This window comes from Alligator sinensis, unplaced genomic scaffold (genome assembly GCF_000455745.1).
Source record: "Alligator sinensis unplaced genomic scaffold, ASM45574v1 scaffold217_1, whole genome shotgun sequence".
Taxonomy (NCBI): domain Eukaryota; kingdom Metazoa; phylum Chordata; order Crocodylia; family Alligatoridae; genus Alligator; species Alligator sinensis.
The window spans coordinates 324,856-336,390 of record NW_005842937.1 but is presented as its reverse complement, the minus strand read 5'-3'; the positions used below and the strand labels follow the sequence as shown (position 1 = coordinate 336,390).

Here is an 11,535-nt window from a genome sequence, read left to right as displayed (position 1 = left end):
GTAGGGCCTGCCAGCGCCACACTGCTCTTGGAGGGCTGGGAGGGAGATGGGGACAGGCGAGTGCTCACCCCCCTTCCCCTGGCTCACATGCCAGGCAGCACCGGTTGCATGGCTCCCTGGGAGGCTGGGCCAAGTAGGAGCTGGGAGGGGTGTGACTCTTCTTGGCGTCTCTCAGCTGCCCCACAGCTGTGCTAGCTCCCTCCCACCATGGGCCCCGCTTATCTCCCAGCTTTGCTGTGGGTCATCAGGTGTCCACTGGGGTCCTAGGACTCATGGGGGTGCAGTGGGCTTCTGCCTATGTATCTCGCTCCAGAGCTGGGTCCAAACAGGGATAGCCAGCGTGGGTTTGTTGTGGGTAGGTCTTGCCTGACTAATCTCATTTCCTTCTATGACCAGGTGATGCATCATCTGGACAAAAGGGAAGAGGGTTGATATCATATATTTGGACTTTAAAAAAGTCTTTGACCTGGTATCCCATGATGTCTTTATGGAAAAAATTGGGCAACTGTGGCCTTGGTTACTCCACAGTTTGATGGCTGGGGCTCCAAGGTCAGACCCAGAAAGTGGTAGTTGATGGAACCGAATCAAAATGGCACTCATTGACTAGTGGTGTCCCCCCAAGGCTCTGGTCTCGGACCTGAACTCTTTAATGTCTTCATAAATGATCTGGACACTGGTGTCAGAAGTGGACTGACTAAGTTTGAAGACGACACCAAACTTTGGGGAAGAGTGTCCACACTTGAGGATGGGCTGGTGGTGATCCAGGTCGACCTCGATAGGCTTGCAAGGTGGGTGGATGAAAACCTGATTGCATTCCCAGGGTACGAGCGAGCACCACTTCCCTTGGAAGTTGGTTCCAGATCCTAGCTGCCCTGACTGTGAAGTAGTGCCTCCTGATGTCTAGCCTGAATCTACTTACTCTCAGTCAACTTGTGGCTGTTATTACTAGTTGCTCCTCGTAGTGCTCGGGGGAACAGGGACTCTCCTGTTCCCTGCTGGTCACCCCTGGTAAGTTTATACAGTTCCCCAGTGACAAATTTCTGGATCCTTGGAGAGTCCCATGGGCTGAAAGACAGTCCCATGTGCTAGGTCAGTGCTCAGGGTTGGATATGGTGTGCAGGGTGACTCTGAGTGCTTACAGAAGCTCAGGCTCATGGTCTAACTCATGGCACTTCACTTAGAGTGCCATGAGTTAGAGCATCCCCCTGACCCAACAGACCTGTTGTTACGTCTCAGCTCTGTATTCTTGGGGAACCCTGGTACAGGATGCAGTCTGTCTGACTCACAAAGGACTCACCCCCCTCCCCTCCTCTACCTAAACGAAACTGATTAAGATGCAGTGAGAGACGCACCTAAGACCCTCACCAGATAAGGGTGACGAGTGAATCAACTGCCCTAGGTCTCATTTACATGAGAGATGGAAAACAGAAAGCCTGAAGCAGAGACTGCAGTGAATTCTGGGACCAGAGAAGCAGGAGAGCGCTGCATGATGGGGAATCTGTGCTTCCAATGTTAATCAACCCATGTTCACACACACCCAGCTCAGCATTTATCAGACCAGTTCTAATCTGGATTTACTAAGGACTTTTCCCCCCCAGACACACACACACAGCTCTAAGTTTAATAGGCATCTCGGGCCGTACATTCCCCGGTCCCACTATGGGAGGCCTATTTAAACTTGATTGACTAAAACTCGGTTGCCGGGTTAGGGAATGCTGAGGCAAGAGACCGAGTCAGAGGGGGTATGGGCAACATTTGAACAATGGTTAAGGGTTCATCACAGCATCCAGCCTGCTGGAGCCCTAATCCCAGGTGTTGTCATATCTTTCCCGAGACGACTGGTGGGAGTCCTCTCCACAAAAGGTTATGAGCACCCCAATAATTGTTTTAAGTCTGTTAAAAGACTATAGTAAGATCTGGAAAAGTCATGCTAAGCTGAGGCTTGTGCACAACAAGTAAAAATCCAAAATCCTGATGCTGCAAGCTATCTATTGTTCCTGAAGAAACCATGAGATATCCCATCAGTATATCTGCCACCCATAGGAATTTCAAGCTGGCTCCCAAGTATTTGGGTTACTCCCTAATCTTAAGTGTTTCCTGATTATCAATCAGTTTCCTGAGATGGTCCAAACCAGATAACCCCTTGTCAATAGAAAAGACAATGATTTACACTACTGAGGGTGCTTCGAAGCAGCTGAACTGAGGGTATAAAAATCTGTAAGTGTGTGTGCTGCTAGAAGAGGAAAAGGAAGGAAAAGAAGTAGAAGCAGGAGGAAAGAAGGAGAAGAAGAAAACCCCTGTGCTGACACCATCCCCTGTCGTTCTTGGGACGCTGGAAGAACAGATCATCTCTCTCTTCAAGGATTGTGCTACGGACTGTGCCTGTCAGCTTTGCAGCCTGAGTACCGTGGACTAGGTGAGATCCCAGCGTTCTCTGTCTTCTTTCTAGGCATAAACTTCTGAACCTGAACTGTATCAGTTAAGCTTGAGCTAAGTTTCCCCAAATACTTAGTGAAACCAGGGTAGTATTGTCATTGTTGGTGTTTGTTTTTCTTTTGCATGTCTATTACTACTAGTACTATTATATATTTCATATGCTTAGCAATAAATAACTTTTATAGTCAAACTGGTAGTAATTGGGTATATTTTTCCTTCTCTGCTTCTCTTTCCTCCCGTGCTCTGCAGCAACGCTTCTTTTACCTATGCTAAAGATCCCTGTGAAGCCCAAATTATTGTGGGGTCTGCTCATCAAGAGGCCAAAGATTGGGACGTGCTGAGTTTGAAACACATAAGGGGATCAGCTTGTACAGGCTGATTGACCCAGTTTGACTCAGACGTGCCCTTATGAACTGAATGCTGGCCCATGAGGGTGTCAGCTGGACACCCAGCCGGATTCAGAGGGATTCTGTTTACCTGTGTGCTTGTGTTTGACTGCATTTTATTGTTGCTCTTATGAACTGATTCTTGGCATATGAGGGTGTCAGCCTGTCCATGCTGATCAGCCCGGCCAGGTCAGGCGTGTCACGTTAATTTGTGTGTGTTTGTGTGTATGACTGATTTGGTGACTGGAGGAACCCAGTCCCATTGAGATTGAGTCCTGCAAGATAGCTCCATTGGGGGTGAGGGCTTGCAGAAGGGAGAAATACAGCTCCGTATAGTAACACAAGCAGCACATTGACAGAATCACCAAGACCCTAGAAACTATCCCTAATAAATGAGCACACCCCAAAGTAATGGGCAAATTTGGTAACAAGGTGCAGTACCTTGCACTTGTCAGTGTTGAATCCCATCCTATTCTCATCCACCCACCCCTGTAACCTGTCCAGATCTAGATGTAGCCTGTTCCTCCCTTCTAGCGTGCCCACCTCTCCCCACATCTTAGTGTCATCTGCAAATTTGAACAAGGTGCTTTTCACCCCCTCGTCCAAGTTGCTGATGATGTTAAACACTGTGGGCCCGAGGATCGAGCCCTGGGGAACCCCACTGCCCACATCCCTCCAGTTCAAAAATGACCTGTCCACCACCACTCTCTGAGTGCAGCCCTCCAGCCAATTTGCGACCCATCTGAGTAGGCATCAATGGCACAGTCACCTAATTTTTTAATGAGAATGGGGTGAGAGACATTGTCCAAGGCCTTCTTAAAGTCCAGAAAGACTATATCCACTGTGACACCCATGTCCAAGGATTTTGTGACCTAGTCATAGAAGGCCACCAGGTTGGTTTGACAGGACCTGCCTCTAGTGAACCCATGTTGGTTGCCCCCAACAATAATCTCCCCTGCTGGTCCCTTGCAGATGTGCACCTGGATAATTTTCTCAGAAGAGCTTCCCCAGGACTGAGGTAAGACTACCAGGCCTATAGTTTCCTGGGTTCTCCTTCCTCCCCTTTTTGAAAATGGGGACCACATTGGCCCTTTTCCAGTCCTCTGGCACCCGGCCAGAGCAGCACGAGTGCTTGTAAAGCTGTGCCAGGGGTCCCGCAATGACCTCTGCCAACTCCCTCAGCACCCTGGGGTGGAGATCATTTGGACCTGCTGATTTGAACATGTCCAGCCCCACCAGATGTTCCCTAACTCGGTCCTCTCTGACCCTGGGCCTGGCTGTGCCTATCCTGAGTCTATCCGGAATCCCAGTGTTGGCGGGGGATGTCCCAGTCCCCGCCCAGAAAAATGGAGACATTTTTATCGTTTATACTTATAAAAGATATAAATAAAGACATTAGCTTCTTCTGAGCTGCAGAAGGAAATGGCTTGGTTGCAAAGCATCCTGGAATACAATTAATTTGCTAAATACATAGTCAATAGCAAGCAGGTATACGAGCACCCAAATTAAGGTGCCATAAAATATGTAGAGCATTTTTATGGCTGGTTTGTATGGGTCTTAAATTAACATGTGGCATGTTCACACACCAGAGCTGATGAAGCAAATGCCCAACAATGAGCTTATTGTTGAAACCAGCCCTGGGTAGCCCAGGTTGCCAGGCTGAAGTACTGACAATCTTGTAGAGGAGTTTAAACCCCTGCATGAGGCAGCTTCATGGGGGAGCTTCTGATCCCTCTTGCCCAGCAACCCTGAGGTTTAAAGTCCACAGCAGGGGAAACCCTTGAACTGGACTGAATGCAGAACTGTCCAGGACCAGGGCTGACACTTAACTATTTGTAAGCCCTGGCCCAATTCTGCTCTAGGTCTCCAATAGTCTTGGGGCTTTGGTCTGGGTCTGGTGCTGAAAAATCACTTGATTATTAGCCCTGGCCCCAGGTCTGGAATGGGAACTGATGCTGTTTGGGGCCAATGCCAACATGACACTTGACTGCCCCAGGGCCCAGGGCTATCCCCAACCTTATCTCCAAGATCAGGCTAGGGCAGTCATGGATCCAGGAGAGAACTGCTCCCTGCCCAATCTATGGGCTGCAGTAGTGTGATTTGGTTCAGAGGACTTTTTTGTCCTCTCTCAAATGTCATGGCATGCCCATTGCACCACTGTTTTAACATATGCCAGAGGCCAAAGAATTTATCCATAGTTTGCATGTAGAAACATCCAGGATAAAGAAAGCTACCTGGGGCCACAGAGGCACTGTGGGAAGAGGAAGATGGTGTTCCACCCCCTGAAGTCCCTTTCCATTTTCCTTAAGAACTGCTGCATAGTATTGGGATCAAAAGGCAGAGAACTGGTTGGGAAGACCATATAAGTGGATAAAGGAAGACAGTAGACAGCAGTAGAAAGAAAATGTATTAAAAAGGCACAATGACAAGTTATTCTGATGTAGAGAAGATATGAAACAACAGCAAGAGTCCATTTTGGCTGAGGCATTAGGTCATTAAGGAAAAAAAAAATTAAAAAGGCTTCATATAAAAAGTCTAAATAAGAATATGACCAAGGATGAATATAAAGGAACAGCACAAGAATGTTGGGATAAAATCAGAAAGGCTAGAATGTAAAATGAGGTACAACTACCAAGAGATGTAAAAGTAAAGACTCTATAAGTTAAAAGAAAAAGGAAAACAAAGTATACAACCATTACTTACTTAACAGAGGCAGAAAGCAAATAATGGATGATACAAAAGGTTAAAGTATTCTATTGCCTCCTTAGCCTCAGTCTTCACAAAAAAATGACTGTGATCAGACTGATTAATTTAACAAGGGGATAGCAATGCTAAGTATTTAATATTTTAGAATAATTGTGAAAATGAAATGCCTGCCATATTTAGTGAGTGGCCTAATAAATTCAGAGATCTAAACATACGCTATTTAAGACAACAGACTAGGAAGACTAATAATGAAGACTTAAGGAATTATTTTTATATCCCATCTCAAGTACCATATATCTTCTATATTGTTCCAAACATTATCTTAAAGATTAGTATAATGAATCATGGAATACTGACAATACAGAAATCTTATTTCCTGGAAATTTTGTTGTCTATACAGTTACTTTCCTTAGATAACCTTACAATGTTAAATAAAAAGTTAGCTTCCAGTTTATAGAACAGAAGGGATTTTCACTTTATTTGATGAAAAAAATATACATGATATTGACATGTGATGCAATTTCTCCTAAATAAGAACAAAAAATCTGCATGATGTTTTACAAATAAATGATTTAACTGTATAAGGTGCATTTATTGCTGTTCTACATTGAACATGAGAAAAAATGCATAATAGGCTAATTAGGCATACAAAACAACTCAAATTCCAGTTGTCCTCATTTCTGTATGAGAGGTGGATATTTATTTTGAGCTATATAACAAAGTACTCATTCCCAATATTGCTGTAAATTTTTAGTGCAAATAATTTTAGGTTAGTCTTAGAAGTCGCTGATTATATAGCATTTGAGCAGTATTTGTTTTGATTCACTTGCAGTTCCTGTAAATCTCTCCCTCATGGTATCAAAGGGATTGAACAGCTCTGTCAGAATTCTGTTTGCAACAGATTCCAAGAGATTACACAAAATTGTTAGTCTCTACACAGTGATCACCTGCATTGTCAGTTTCCCTGTGCTCACTTCATTTTCAGAAAACATTCAAAGCTTGCTAAACTAAAATCCAAAAGCAATTAAAAAACATAACTTTCTATGAAAAGGTTTGATGTTGTTTATTCTACTATGAGCTAGGGAATAAGGCCACTTTGACTTGGTCCAGTTTTTTAAAGGGGTTGAAGAAAGCATTATTAGTCTACATTGAGTACCATAAGATGAATATCTTAAAATGTGATGCATTCTGTAGCATCCCATTCTAAGCAGTGATCATTTCAGTTCACATTAAAAGTAGTACAGGTAGTGAAGCTATGCAAAACTGTATAGGTTCACTTAATTCTTATCAGGTGTCAGCCTACTATCTAACATGCATTATGCACTGGGAAATTTAGTCCCTATTAGAACTTAAACAGGAAGGCATTTCATGATGCAGTTCTATCATTTTTCTAATTAGTATTGCCAAGTAGCTCTAGGTAGAATTGATAGTCAGGCAGCAGGTACAAAAAGTCGTAATAAAAACTGAACAATTTAGTCCTAGTACTGAGTGGCTTAACAGTGCCAAGACATTATCAAGCCAAGTAGCTTCTACACAGTAAACACTACTTCCTTGTTAAACACAAATCCTTCCAAGCAGTTTTTAAATATCATGTACAAGCATTTATATATTTATTTTTGCTTTTTCATAATAAAAAGAACTTAATTGTGCTTCTCACAGCTGATGTACATTTTGATATCAAGTATTTTGCTTTTGCCGATTATTAGATTTGGGGTGGGAAGTCGGAAAACAAAATTCTAGAGCACATAGTACTAGAGTAACCGAATTTATCTTTAATAGAAAGTGATACTGCCATCAAAAAGGCAGAGGATAAAAAATTAAAGCTCTTTATTAATTTCACACTAAAATCTACATTTTCCACAAAGGTTATGCAACTCACAGGTAACATTTACACTGTTAGAGGACAGTACAGCATCCTTTCCAATATGTTTATTACTGGGAATACTCAACTGCTTAGCCAGTAGATCTAAAAGTTATTATTTACTATCGGCAAATCAAACGCTGTGCTCTTAGGAAAACTGTTTAGAAACTATTCAGTTTTATTTAATCTGGATTTATTTACAAAAAGACTTCTCTCTGTCAGCAATAAATAATCCCGATATTCAAAATGTCAATGCTCATGCGCACACTCATAAGATGGATGCATGCTTTAAAAATATTTACATTACACAGTATTCTCCTTCAGATCCCTCTCCCTAAGAATAACAGAAAGTGCATTTTCTTCCACATTGTCTCTTTTATATCTTTTTGTTTTAGTCTTGCTTCTGAGGGATGCAGCCTTCCATCTCAACAACTTCTGGCCAGCCTTCATATTTGTTTGTGTCCTTGTTGTTCTTTATATGCTACAAATAGAAAAGAACCTATTGTTAAGATAAAAATAATTTGTTCTGCTACTTTTACCTAAAAAGCTATTGTAAAGAAACGAATAGTAGGCGATTCCCAAATTGAAATTTGAGGATTCAGGAAAAAACATGCAAATAAGCACAATGTTTTTTTTCTTTCATATGTGGTATCAAATACAACTATCGCTGGCGATTCACAGAGGTGGCAGAATGATTTCAAGTTTATTTTTGCCTATAAATAAAGAGTTGACTTGTACTCCTCTATATAAAAATCTCAGGTTTAACATGAGCACTAATTAAAAACAGTACTAAAACCACCATATTAGAATATAAGGCAACAACCATAAATTTAAAGTACAACTGGACACTATCAATTTAGGAAGACAAAGCACTGAAACAAGTAGCTGGATTTTCAGAAGTGTTCTAGAAACATTTTCTGCTTAACACTTTGGAATATTAGATTACTTATTTCAACCAGGAACTTCAGGCACATGAATTTTGGTCTAACACTATGCTTTTACAAAGAGAAAAGCCAAGCCGCATTAGAGTTTTAAGGCACAGGCAGATGAAACAACTGCACTAAAGCAGATGGAAAGGCAGTAGAATTTCTTCAGTGCAGCTGAGCCCAGTTTGACAGTTTTGTCCATGAAAGTTGAAGTGCAAGTTAAATCAGGGCAATTACCCTTAAATGAAAAATGGTCAACTAAGCAGCAGTTTTGTGTCACTTAGTGGAGGAATGGAAAGGCAGATGAAACAACTGCACCAAACTGGTTTTCGTATGGTCCTGAGTGGTAGTATTTTCCTCCCCCTTCAAAATGATGCAATTATAAGTCTATCTATGTCCTTAAATCATCCATTTAAGTATAGATCTCCATATATTTTTTTCTGAAGTGCATACTGAAGCAGACTTCTGTATATTTAAAAGGAGGAAACAAATTAAATACTTTATGAAAAACTTTACATGCTAATTAATAAAGTAAAATAATACACTTTAGTATGTTCAAAACATGAACCAGTAAGTGGTACTTCTAAATATACTAATCCCTTGCTAGTGTAAAATGACTTACTAAACTCTGAAAAGTTATTAGCTTTTGAACAAACCTGTTCAAATGGACTTTTAGTCTTAATTCCTTTTCCACCACAAAAGACCCAGTTGTCTCTAAAACCAAGGTTGTTAATGGATGTGCTTCCCAATTCAGCAATAAGTTTCCGTGCCTCTTCATTAAGTCTTGAACAAAACATAAAACTGTGTGTTAAATATGCAAATATTTACTTTATTAATCAATTCACCAATTAGTTTTTATTTCAGTCAAATACTGATGTAAAATATGTATGCTGGTCTGTGCATTTCTTAGTTCTCCCTATGCCTGAAGAAGGGTGTGCGCGCCCAAAAGCTTGCAAAGAACAATTTTTCCAACTATTTAGTTGGTCTAATAAGATATCGCATTTACCCAAAAAACCTTGTCCAAACAATATTAGCAGGCTGAGTGTGTAAACGCCTACACAATTCACAAGATAAATCCAAGGTCTTCAAATAGGAATCCACAGCATCCAAGACACTGTGAAATGCTGTGGTCCTTCTGTTAACAAAGCACTCAAACTGCTCTATTATTTTTCCATAGTCAAAACTGAATAAAAGCAAAGAGCTGGGGGCACTGAGTCCAACAAGGTTAAGAACCACCACACTAAATTAAATAGGCCAAGTTTTTTTATGCCATGCCTACAGGAATGCAGTTGCCCCAAGAGAGGGAACCTTGGGGCATAAACAGAGAAGTAACAGCATCGGGGCAACTGTATACAAACAAATACTTCCCTCAGGAAATTACCCTGGATTGGAACCAGACAAGTTTCACATTTTTATATCATTTTCTTCCTTGTAACAGCTGGAATTTCAAAAGATACTACATTTATGGATCCATGGCCTTCATCTCCTCTCATATAAGAGACTCTACTCTTTCCTGATCATCATAATATCTTCTTTCTACACCTAGTCTATTTTGAATTCTCATCTTCCTTGAAAATGGTGACCAAAAGCATACCAGTATTTCAGATGAGGTGCCACTAGTGCCTTGAACAATGGTATAATACATTCCTTTCTCTACCGGAAATACCTCACCAGATGTGATAAAGGAGTAGCATTTTGCCCTTTTCACTGCCGCCATAATGGTGGTTCATAGTCATTTTGTGATAGACTTAGGTGAACTAATTTTTCTCCTCCTATGTAGGCCAACCAAGGAGAAAATTCTAATATTATAAAAGCCTTAGTTTGTCTATAACACTTAATTTGCATTCTGACTGGCTGTCTCAGCAGTCAGAGTGCTCCAAGAGTATTTGGACTGCAAGTGGTGGTGGACTGCTGCCATGACAGAAAGGACAGCAGGGATGTGGGGGCTGAGGCCCTCCTCCCTCGCTATGCTCCACACAGGAGGTGGAAGCGGCAGCAGTGTGAGGGGGGTGGGAACAGTTGTGCCGCTGCTGCAGGTCCAACAAGGAGGGGGAAGAGCAGGTCTGGACGTCACCATGATGGCGGGTACAGAGGGCAAGGAGCAGGTGGCATTGGAAGGAGGCGGCAACAATGGAGCAGACATTGTGGGGGATGAGGCCAGCAGTGCTGGCCTTACCCCCTGCTGCCTGTCTCCTGGGATGTGGTGGTGGCGACATGGACTGCTGGGTGGCAGCGCTCCATCCGCATCTCACCCTGCCTCAATCACGGGGAGGGGAGGCAGGGAGACACGGGCCAGGTGGATGGGGGGATGGGGGAAGCAGACCCAGCTGGCGCGCTCTCAAAACGGCAGTGGGCGGGGGTTCCATGAGGCGCCAGGCCCAACCCAGCTCCACAACAGCAACGTCGGGGGGGGTCCAGTCCTGAAGGTGGGGCGGTAGAGGGGCCAGACACAGGCCTCTGTTCCCGCCTGCAGCCCTCCCCACCCCGGTCATTCTTGACAGGGAATTGGCTAGTTAAGGTATAATATTGAGCAAGACAGAAAGCTCTTAAAGTAAATTACAAGCAAGGGAAAAATATACCCTCAAACAGGAGAAGGTAAGAATAAATCATTAGGGCGGTGCAAAGCTTCAGTCGCTGATTTGATTTGGTGGCCGAATCTCTGAATCCGAACCGAATCAGGAGACCCTTTAATCTCTCCAAATCAAATCAGAACCTTCTGAATCGATTCAGAAAGATTTGATGATTCGGACATAGACACAGCTTTAAATGTTTTTTCTACATACCTCAAGGTACCAGGTGGGGCTCATGAACACACAGATGCCAGGGCAGATGAAGTATCCCATGGGAGCATCCCTAGCACACTTGGCAGCGTACCCAGAAGTGGACCAGAAGCGCTTCTGGTCCACTTCTAGATCTACCATAAAGTGTGCAGGGGATTCTCCCCATCCCCTGGCTCAGTGACTGGTGCCTCCAGGGTTGGGGGGGGGCACCTGGGGTCCCCCTGCGGCCAATCACTGAGCTGGGAGGGCACAGGGGGGTCCCCCGCATGCTCAGCGGCAGACCTGGAAGTAGATCGGAAGTACTGTATTTTCATGCATACATCCCATGGGGTATGCACGTTTTTACAAAAAATAGATGGGTGTGGGCTATACAAGGGCCCGGGCAGGCCAGGCTGCGCCGCCTCCCCGCTGGGCCTGGGAAGGCCGGGCTGCGCCGCCTC

At 43.4% G+C, this 11,535-nt stretch overlaps 1 protein-coding gene across 3 annotated transcripts in view; it reads right to left on the bottom strand.

The window, feature by feature from the left end:
• Positions 1 to 5,221: 5,221 nt before the first annotated feature.
• The window catches only part of FAM3C (family with sequence similarity 3 member C), a 22,291-nt gene continuing 15,977 nt past the window's right edge, over positions 5,222 to 11,535 (bottom strand). For all 3 annotated transcript variants that reach the window (XM_006036264.3, XM_025192515.1, XM_025192516.1), the window contains 2 exons: positions 8,972 to 9,098; positions 5,222 to 7,870 (listed from right to left, as the gene is read on the bottom strand). In XM_006036264.3, coding sequence (XP_006036326.1) covers positions 7,781 to 7,870; positions 8,972 to 9,098 — 217 coding nt within the window. In that variant the 3' untranslated portion in view covers positions 5,222 to 7,780. The remainder of the gene's footprint in view (positions 7,871 to 8,971; positions 9,099 to 11,535) is intronic.